The following is an 11,110-nucleotide window of genomic DNA, read 5'->3' on the forward strand; positions in this document are numbered from 1 at the left end:
TGAGTTGGATGATCCTAGTTGATTACTGGAAAGTTGATTTGGTTTTGGAGATTTAACCGTGGTTGCATTAAGCCCATTCATTTCCTTTTGTTAAGCCCACAAGTTTATCCCATTAACCATTTTTTTCATATCCATATCTCATCTTGAAAATCTCATAAGCCCATTAAGCCCATTTACCCAATTTTAATCCAAGTTCATTAATCCATTTGTATCCATTTGGTTTAACCCATACCCATTTAATCAAAATCTAAATCCACTTTTATTTTTAGAACCCATTCATTACCATATCCATTTCTAGTTAACCAAATCCATTTAACCATTTTTTAACGGCTATCCAAATTCCATATCCCTCAAAACCACTTTTATTCCAATTTAATCATTATCCAATTTCATATCCATTTTTTTTACTCATATCCATTTCAAATCCAATTCAATTTCATTGTTAATATCCAAGTTTATTCGTCCAAATCATCATCCAATCAACCCATATTTCATTTTATTAAACCAACTCACCATTATCCAAACCATTTTTGCATTCATAAAAAATTTTCTGCATTTACAATATAACAAAATTCTGCATTTGCATAAACCAAATTCTGCATTGCAAAACCAAAATTCTGCATTGCATAAACCAAATTCTGCATTCATAAAAAAAATTCTGCATTTACAATATAACAAAAATTCTGCATTGCATAAACCAAATTCTGCATTGCATCATAAAAATTCTGCATCTGCATTATAAAATTCTGCATAATTTAAAACAAAATTCTGCATCATAAAAAATCTGCATTAAAAATTCAGCAACACATCAAAAAATTCTGCATAATAGGCATGTGGAAATTCTGCATAAAATGCACCAAAAAGCTGTTGAGCCAAAACCAAACACAAGCAGCAAGCTTCACCAAGCGGTGCAAAGCTTCAAGCCAAGCTTCTAAAGCTACTTCCAAGCTCCAACCTGCAGAGCACAAAGCCGTTCACAATAGCTCATTCAAAAACGCAGCTCAAAGCCAAAGCTAAAACCGCGGCAACAAACGCAAGCCAATGCGTAAGCCACGACTTGTGATCCAGCTGCAAAAGGTGCAAAACGCAGGTGAATAAGCAAAGCTCCAGTGAATACATAAGCCAAATCCAACGGTAATGCATTGACACCAACCGCAAAGCCTGCAACAATGAAATAACAGAATTTTTCATTCACAACTAACTAACAAACTATAACCAAAAAAACTCATCTCTATAAATTCTCCTTCCCTCTCTCAAATTCGGTTTCCTCTCTTCAATTCCTTCACCAAACTCCATAGTCTTCACCTTCTATCACCGTAACCGTAACCTTCACTTTCTTCTCCAATCTTCAACATCAAGAACCACCACTTCAACTTCCTCTTCCCAACCGAGATTCTTCTTCTTCAACCAAATCTTCACTCTTCCATTCGGCATAACTATCATCATCACAACCGAACCACAGAGGATCCTGCAACAATTCTGCAGCAATTCTCTCCATTCTCAGAGGTGATAAGCAGAAGGAGATAGCAGAAGTAGATGAGGAAAAATCGGATCGCACCTTTGGGAATTCGATAGTCCTCTCTCTCCTTTGATCATCGACTCCAATCTTTTCTTCATCGATGCCTTGATCTTCATCGCGACGACGCTTCACCACCGCGTTGCCGTCGATCCGGCGACTCGAACTCTCGTCGTCACCATACTAACTACGGTTCATCCTTCGCAACCAAGGATAGCAACAAATAGCGGCGTGTTCTTCTGAGCGGGTAACGGTGAGTTTGCACAAGGAGTAGTGAAGAGCTGTGATTCGAAGTTTCGTCATCGCCGCAATCGCGTTCAAGCATCGTCCCTGCCGTCATCACCGATTAGCAAAGAAAACCAGAAGAAGTAGCAAGAAGATCAAGAGGAAGAGGAAGCAGAGACCGGAATCGGAAAGAGGGAAGAGATCCAATACCTATTCACGGTGTAATTTCGATCTGGTTAGTTTTCTTGCTTCCACTTGTATGTTTCTGCGTACAAAAGTCGGTTCACTCGCGACGTGGTTCCGATCCCGCCTCCTTTGGATTCTGCATGCATAAGGACGAATGGAACGTGGATGTAAAATGCCGATGATTGGAGTGGCGGTGATCATGGAGGCTTCGTTCTTCGTTTTCCTGTTGTTCGCTTCGCACGCACACCAGACAGATTGGAAGCGAAGATGGAAGTTGCGATGGACTTCGTATTGTATTACGGTTCGGAGATCCGTTTCGCCATGGATGAACCGGTTTCGGCGGGTATAACTGAGTCTGATTTGGGATTTAGGTCCAAACAATCGTTCACTGTGCTAGGCCTAATTTCACTTTAGTTAATTAGGACTTAGGATATAGTTTAGGTATAGTTTAGAATTGTAATTAGTTTTTAGGATGAGTAGTATGTTAATTAGGAATTCTAAGAATTTTGGAAATCGATTTGTTTAGGAAATTAGGTTTATTAGAAATAGTAGGTTAATTAGAATTAGATAGATTTTTTTGGAAATATTAATTTTGATTAAAATTTGGATTAAATGATACGTGAATTAGTGTAATAGACTTTTAGAAATATTAGAATTAATTGATATTAGCTTAATTTTGAAATTCTAGGTAATTAGGATTCTTAGTTTAGTTAGAAATTTTAGTTTAGGAATTAGACTTAAATAGTCTTAGGAATATTAAACCTTGATTAAACTTTTAGGATTTTAGAATATTGATTAGATTAGTCTAATAGAATTTTAGATAATTAGCCTTTTTTAGAATTTTAATTAGGTATTAAAATTTGGTTAGAATTTAATTAGAAAATAATTAGAAATAATTTTAGGATTAGAATATGTTAGAAATAATTTTAGAAATATTAAATCTAGTTTAGATATAATTAGAATTTTCATGTATAGATATTAACCCTTAACTGTGAAATGACTATTCTACCCCTAGGCTTAGAAATAATTCAATCTTGCATGCTCCCTTAATTTTAGGACATATTATCTCTTGAGTAAATGAATTTCATGTGGAGTGTCAGCTGCTGTTCTGGATTTTTTCCCTCTTTTAACCCTAGGCTTTGACCTAGTGGTTTGGACTCACTGTTTGGATTATGGATTTCAGGTTCAAAGGCACATTGCCATGATTGGAGTGCCTCATTCATTTAAGCCTGATTATTGGTTGATGTTGGCTAACATTGTGTTGTTTTGTAGGCTTTGAGAACAAATTCACTTGTGCTTGTGCCTTGCTCCTTGTCTGATGATGCTTTGTCTGTCTGTTTAATATTGACTGCTGGTTGTTTGTCTATACAGTTTAACTGATTGTTTTAGATTTTTTCACAGGTACCTAAGTGGCTTTGAGTTCATTTTGAACTTTGCTTTGCTTTGCTTAAGCAACTTGCATTGAGGTATAACTTCCTAACTTCATGTAGTCTGGAGACCCGGTCTGTTATTTGACCGGGCAAACTGTCTGAAGTCCTCCTTAAGAGGCAATGCTTGTGTATGTTTATATTTGTCCTAAGCAGGGAAAGTCCTCATTTGAGGCAATTGGTGGAAGGTAGGGATAAGCAATCTATCCCCCACTATTCAGTGAGTCTTCTCCTTGCTCCCATTACATGGTTGTAGCATTGAGATCCAAGCCCAAGATCTTGTACATTGTACAGTCGAGTCTATGTCCTGAGCGTAGAAGGGTCCCCCCATTCTGGACCCACGCTCCCTTGTCTGATGCTCTCTCTGACTTGAGATAGAAGCAATGAGGCACACCCCTCATCACCTTTCATCTAGCTTCACCTTAGCCCCTCAATGGCAAGGTTAAGAGCTAACCTGACCCCGATACAGAGGCTTGTTTGTTGAGGTTGATATGACCCCTCGACTAAAGCCTAACCCTGATGTTTGAGCCCCCTTGTTGGTGTGTTTATTTCATGCTGTATATGTTTGTGTGGTGTGATTGTATCCCCTAGGTTTGCTAGACTCCGCGTAGTCTCGTTTGCATGACAATTAAGGTAGCACGGTTCCTTCGTATAGGACTTCCTTTCTTGCTTGAGCTTTCCTAAAACACAAACAAACATTATCCCCTCTTAAGGATACGTCAACTCCTTCTGCTACAGGTGAGTAAGTCTCCAAAGGTCGAGCATCAGGTAGATTGCGTAGTGACGTTATCCACTTAAAAAACACAAACCAACAGGAATAGTTTAGCCGAACTACGACAACTCTGATTCTCATGTCCAGATGAGATACGTAGGCACGAGATGCGATGTCTTGTCGAGTTTGACTAACCACTAACACTAACTCTTTTCTCTCACCCCTGTGTGATTGAGATCTATTCTTTTCTCTCGCCCTCGTTGCGATTGAGACCTTCCCCTTTCTCTTGCCCTAGTTGCAATCGAGACCCTTCTCCTTGTGTGCGTTTTTGGTTCGGATGCTGACATAATTCCATCAATTGGTTGTCGGGCTCCATGTTTGCCCTTTTGAGTGCGTTTTTGGTTCGGATGCTGATGTAAGTCCAGTGATTGGCATTCAGGCTCCACGTTTGCCTTTGCCTGTTTCTGTTTGTGTGCGTGTCAGCCGAGCTACGGATGCTCTGATTCTCCTTCGTCCAAAGGAGATACGTATGCATAGGATGCGATATCCTAGCGAGCATGTGTCGTTTCCCCAGTCCGAACTACTTTGACTCTGATGTCTATGCTTGATAGACTAAGTAGGCCCAGGATACGATATCCTGCCGAGTCAGTCTTGTCTGTTTTCTTGCGTCTCTTTCAGCCAGTGTGTGTGTGTGTTTGAGCAGCGATTTTAGCAACCATTTTCCTTCCTATAGTGCCTGGATCCCGTCGAGTACGACGGATGCGTAGGGGTGCTAATACCTTCCCTTCGCATAACCGACTCCCGATCCCATTCTCTTTGGTCGCGAGACCACGTCTTTTTCCAGGTTTACTCTGAGCGTTTCCTTTCCCTCTTTTTGGGATAAATAACGCACGGTGGCGGCTCTGTTGTTCTTTCTTTCCCGCCGGTTTTTCGCGTAATGCGACAATATATCCTTGCAAAACCAGATAATGCCCAAGGACCTTTGAAGGATTAGGAAACCCTAATTGAAGCCCATGCCCTCAGATGGTTGATCATCAATTCATAAAAACCCTCAGGCTTGAATCATGCAACTTCTCCATCTTTTGAAAGACTTTGGAGGATGACTTTCTTATTTTCAGATGAGATGAAAAATGCAATGCCTAATGCCCTAATGCAATGTGTCAAACTAGTCTCAAGAAGAGGAGGGCAAATTTTGAGGTGTTACATTCATACATACATTTTCAGCATAAAACTCTTTTCTCTCACTTTGGTACTTTGAGTATTTTCTATGAATTTCTGTATATCTGTTTGAATACCCTGAAATCTAAAACTAAGACCCCTATTTATAACAATTCGACCCTAACGGTCTCTACACAGATGACTGCCACGTTCAACATTTTCAAGCGTTGCATGTCTCAGATGTTTCCACGTGTTGGCCTGACGAAACTGCTTCGTTTAAATTTCAAATCTTTCCCGCTTGAAGCTTCGAATCCGTCAAAATGCTTATGTCGAAGAGAATTAGTGGAGGTCCAAAAAATCTTCTAAGTCTCAGGCTTCGACAAGAAAGGTTTGTTTACCCAAGAAAAATTTCAACAAATAACTTCGACACAACCATTTTTATTTATTCTCCAAAACATAAAACTTCCAAAAAACTTCACCTATTTGTCGAAATCTCCAGCTAACAAATTGCCCCCAATAAATGTCTATTTCGAATCAATGTAGAAATGGGCATTTTTTATAATCCCCAGATTTTGACCAGAGACCTTTCATAGACCTAAAAGTCCATATATGTCAGTTAATCATGATTTACTTTTTCAAAACGTCTCATCAAGACGTGTGCGCAGTTATTGTCATCATGAATTTCAACTTCCAAGAATAATGAACAGTAACCCCTGTACCCTTTTCTCAAAAAAACCACCACGTGGCCCACTACCCTGGCAAGGTGTAACCAATCATCTTCGTAGGTTAATACTATAAAAGCTCACTTGTCACTTCTTTCTTTCTTTTTACGAAAATCTTCATCTTCAACCTGTGTTCATCTTCTAAAACTTCTCTGAAAACGTTTCTTCTTCCCTAAAACCCTAATCCTTCAAAACCTCCAAAAAAACCCATAACAATGTCTTCTGATAAAGAGCAAAAGCAATCAAAGAACATCAAAGGTGCTGGATCCTAAAAAAGTTCTGCTTCTCAGAACATTCCAACTAGCACAACCTTAACTGTTGGGGATCGGGAGTGCATCACTTTTCCAAAACTTATTAGAGAACAGGAAGCAATATTTGCTTCTCAGGTAATGATTCCTTCCCTAGTTTTTGGAAATGCTTTAGGGTTTTTAGGCCCATTAGTCTCTGAAGATCATTTAGAGAAATGTGTAACGTTTTTCCCCTGTTATCATACTACCAAACCTACAGCCAACAAAATCGTTTCACCCAGAAATAATGAGGATTCAGTCCAAAGAGAGGCTTTTCAACTAGATTTTATCACTGATGGTTTCAGACCTTTTCGTTCTTGTCCAACCCTAGACAAATCCTATTTAGCTTGGTTAACAAAAGTTGAGAAAAAGAAAACCTCATTTTGGAAAGAATTGGGTATTTTTGACCTGATTCAGATGTCGAAGCTGGGGTTTAGCTACTACCAACCTTTATTATTATCCAGCTTATATTTCTGGGACAACATATATAACACCTTTCATCTTCCTTGTGGAATGATGACTCCTACGCTTTTTGACGTAGCTGCCATTTCTGGACTTCCTCCGACAAGAGAAACCTTCGACCCCTACCAATACTGTGAAAACTTGATTGACTTCAACGTCAAGAATGCTTCGTTCAGTACTTATATTAATCTGTATCATGCTGATGGGGAAGAAGTTTCCGACATAGAACATATAGCATTCTTAGGTCTATGGTTGTCCAAATTCTTCTTCTGTTGTAAATCTCTGCAAGTTGCAAAGAGATTTTTAACACTTGCTAACCAATTGCATGTTGGTCGAAGAGTGTGTTTAAGTGAACTCTTATTGGCTAGTTTGTATGAAAGTCTAGGATCGACTAGTGCCAAGTTAAAGGAGTATGAAGCTGGTACCAACTTATTACTATCTGGGCCTTATTGGCTTCTTCAATTGTGGCTCGATGCCACTTTCGAATCCGTTTTGCCAACACAAGGAAACGTTGATGAAAGTGCCCCAGAGATAATAAATCGAAGCATTGAAGGCAACAGACTCCTTCAACTGACTCCAGTTGATGATGTTGACAACTTACAAACTTCCCTCACCAAATACACCTTGATGTTCTCGAAGCGTCACCATTTCTTTCCTTCGATGGCTCCTTTTGCCAGTCGAACCCATGGTCCTTCCTGGTTCACTGCTTCGCTCGAAGATGCTGTGAAGAACGCCAACACAGAGATCGAAGATATATGGCGTGCCTTTCTCTTTCCAAGGCTGCTTGTTTCTAGGATCTTGCCATTAAAGAGTCATGTGTGTCAGTTGGCTTATCAACCTAATTTTGTCTCTCGACAATTTGGGTTGTGTCAACTTATTCCTGTTTCTTTATTCAATCGAAAGCGCGAGATCTGTTGTGCAGGGACTGAATGGAGCGCTCGAGACATTGCAACCCACGAAGAATTCCATGTAAACTTTGCTGAATTCCAATTAATAGCCTACCATCCGTCGTTCTACTCCACCAATGATTTCGTCACTTGGTGGATAGATTTCTATTCCAAGAATATGTTTTCTACTGCTGAAATCAAAGAACGTATAACGAAGGCCTTTTCATCTTTGTAGGAAAATGTCTACAAGGGTAACCTTACTGATTCTGAAGAAATCCAAGCATTCCAAAAGTACTTTGAAACTGTCTATGACCCAATGGACCTTGTTTGAACCGTTTGTTACGCAGCGCCAATTTTAAAAGAGAAATTTGAAAAGCAAATTGCCAAAAGGAAATCTCTCAAAGCTGTAAATCCTGAATTTAAATATGATTTGGCCTTTGAGTGCAAACCACCCAAATTTCCAAATTTACCTAGTGCAGATTTTGATTTGTCATTTTTCCCCCTTACACACATTGGTTCATATGTGGGGATATTTTTAACATACTGAAAAATGACCAACAAAGACCTGCTAAAAGAGTAGATGCCACCAAACATACCTTAGACAGTTCAAAGGCTTTCTTCACTTTGACTTAGATGCAGTGAGAATTACTTCTCCGACATGTGAAGGTGTGGAATGTTTGGATTTCTTGGTTTCACAACTCCCTTTCGTCTTTCGCAAATCTTTTACACATTTGCAAGTTTCGACTAACTCACATTCTCTTTTAGCATTCGAAAGAAAGGTGGCGAAGAAAGAGAAGCCTGTGGCGAAAGCTAGTTCGAATACTGCTTCTAAGCCAACTACCTCTTCAAGCCAGGGAGTGCCTTCTTCCAAGGATACTGCTCCAGAAAAAACGAAGAAGAGTTCAAAGGTATTACATCAAATAACTTCTTTGTCTCTTTCGTATTTTTCTAACTATTTATAATTTTCTTTTTCAGGGTAGTGGCAAGCCTCCTTTGACGCCCAAGAAAAGAAAAGTCCTCACTGCCAATGTAATTCTTGTCGAAGATGATGAAGAAGATACTCCTCCAACTCCACTTAAGAAAAAGCAGAAAAAGAATAAGGCAACAGTTGCCCCTCACCAAACAAATAAACAACAAGGTGTCGAAACCAACATTCTCCCTCCTCCTTCAAAGGAAACTCAATCCTAGCCCTCTGGTGGCGCAGTGCTGGAGCACATTGGGAGCAATGCTTCTGACCCTGAGCCTCAACAGGTAGACTTCGATCTTGAGTGTTTTATCTTTCGACAAACTCATACTTTATTCTAACACTTTGTTTTCAGGATAAACCTATCACTCCCCTCATTTCTACCGCCAATCAGAGTGATCCTTCGAGCGGAACGAATCCATCTTCTCCTCTAACAATCAGCAATGCTGTCCAAAATAAAGGATCTTCGATTGGAGCCCAAAATCTCGAAGCAGATAATGCCCAAAACAAATAAGAAACCTCTTCTCCTGGTGAAGATGGTAAAAGAGATTTGAAGCACGTCGACCATCCATCATCCAGACTTCGCCTATATCACTTAATGAGGAGGAGAAAAAGGCTTTAAAACAAAATGATCCCCTCAAGTATGTAAGATTAATGATGGCTCAAAGAGAATCTTCTTCAGAGCAAAGCATTTCTGGAGCTTCGACCCATTCTGGTGCTAGTGTAAACGAAGCATCACATGACGAACTCCTTCAGCAGGTGAAAAGGGCAGTTTTTGATGTAGATCTCTTTGAAGAATTCAGGAACGATGTGGGAGCGAGCTTTGGCATAAAGAAACTAATAAGCAAGATTAACATCACTGCTTGCCCCACTGATATAGGTGAAGCCCTTATCGACATTCAGAACCTCATTGACCAAGTCTGTGCTGAATACCGTATGGAGGTGGATGCCAAAGCAAAGCTTCTATCAACTAAAAAATCTCAAGCCACTGAGTTTGACAATGCCCTTCGAACTTCACAAGCCTCTGAGGAGTTATCCGCTTCCAGAAAATCAGCCCAAGCAGAATTCGACACTTATACTGCTTCGGTACGACTCTGGGAATCTCACATTGCAGAATTGCAGAAGAAGATTTCTGATGCTAAGGTGAAGCAGGCTGCTATCCAAGGCTTGGATAATACTGAAGTTGATGATCTGGCGAAGCAGAGCGTAGATCACGTCGAAAAGGCTACTGCTATGTATGTGTATATATATATATATATATATATATATATATATATATATATATATATATATATATATATATATATATATATATATATATATATATATATATACACACACACACACACATATAGTAAGTTCCTTGAAAATAAAAATAAATAAACAAGCATTGCATTTCATGCATCATTTGCATAAACAGGTTTCTCTTTCGCCAGATGTCTCATTGTTGTTCTTCTGTGCTTCAGCCAAGCTGACTCATCTGTACAATACGCGCGTCAATCACTCCATAATCATGGAACATCTTAAGAAAGAAAATAGAGACCTGAAAGAGGAGATCGCCCGCCTGACTGCCATGATGGAGTCAGTTCTAGCTGCACAGAGCCAGTCGTCTCCAACACCCGCAACTCCTCCTCCTCAGAGGAATGTTACTTCAGAGGTGGCTACCTCTACCATGCCGGCTGCTACTGCTCATTTCACGCATGCTATGCCTGACGGATTCCCGTGGGGAATGCCGCCAAACTTCATGCCTGAAGGCTTTGCGCCTACTTTTGTTTCTATGTCAGCATCTAACCCGGTCATGTTTGTGCCACTGCCTGTAGTTCATACATTACCTCGTGCGGAAGACACCATTTATCATTCTGAGCCATTTGAGGGCCCGAATGTATATGAGAAAATGGATGAAATGAAAGATCAATTTCTTGAGTTGCGCAAGGAGTTGAAGACTTTGAGAGGTAAGGACCTTTTTGGGAAGAGTGCTACTGAATTGTGTCTAGTGCCGAATGTGAAGATTCTAGTGAAGTTCAAAGTGCCTGACTTTGAAAAATATAGAGGGAACACATGCCCGCTCAGTCACTTGGTGATGTATGCCCGCAAGATGTCTACCCAAACAGACAACGATCAGCTGTTGATTCACTGCTTCCAAGACAGTCTGACCGATGTTGTGCTAAGAAGGTATATGGGGTTGGATAGTGCGAGCATCCGCTCTTTCAACAATTTGGGAGAAGCTTTTGTTAAGAAGTACAAGTACAACGTTGATATGGCTCCGAACCAAGATCAGTTGAGATCACTATCTCAAAAGGAGAAGGAAACATTTAAGGAGTATGCGCAGAGGTGGAGAGAGCTCGCTGCTCAGATCACCCCTCCTTTAGAGAAAAAAGAGATGACCGAGATATTTTTGAAGACCCTAAGCTCATTTTATTATGAGCGTATGATCACCAGTGCCCTCAGTGATTTTTACCGAAATGGTAAATATGGGGATTGTAGCGGGGTATTCGTTACCTTTAGATTTATGGACTAAATCAAAAGTAAACCATACAAGTCGAGTCGCCACCGCACTTCTATTT

General features: G+C 40.0%; 1 protein-coding gene and 1 long non-coding RNA gene across 2 annotated transcripts; one reads left to right on the forward strand and one right to left on the reverse strand.

The window, feature by feature from the left end:
• Positions 1 to 615: 615 nt before the first annotated feature.
• On the reverse strand, positions 616 to 2,343 carry LOC127085644 (uncharacterized). Its single transcript, XR_007789236.1, has 3 exons — positions 1,952 to 2,343; positions 1,559 to 1,846; positions 616 to 1,479 (listed from the first exon to the last, which is right to left on the reverse strand). It is a non-coding gene; the product is annotated as an uncharacterized LOC127085644 (long non-coding RNA).
• Positions 2,344 to 6,749: 4,406 nt separating this feature from the next.
• On the forward strand, positions 6,750 to 9,060 carry LOC127081491 (uncharacterized). The gene is made up of 4 exons (XM_051021744.1): positions 6,750 to 7,788; positions 8,348 to 8,490; positions 8,558 to 8,683; positions 8,902 to 9,060. The coding sequence occupies exons 1-4, from the start codon at positions 6,750 to 6,752 to the stop codon at positions 9,058 to 9,060; spliced, it is 1,467 nt and encodes a 488-aa protein (XP_050877701.1).
• Positions 9,061 to 11,110: the final 2,050 nt, after the last annotated feature.

Source organism: Lathyrus oleraceus, chromosome 5 (assembly GCF_024323335.1).
Source record: "Lathyrus oleraceus cultivar Zhongwan6 chromosome 5, CAAS_Psat_ZW6_1.0, whole genome shotgun sequence".
Lineage (NCBI taxonomy): Eukaryota > Viridiplantae > Streptophyta > Magnoliopsida > Fabales > Fabaceae > Lathyrus > Lathyrus oleraceus.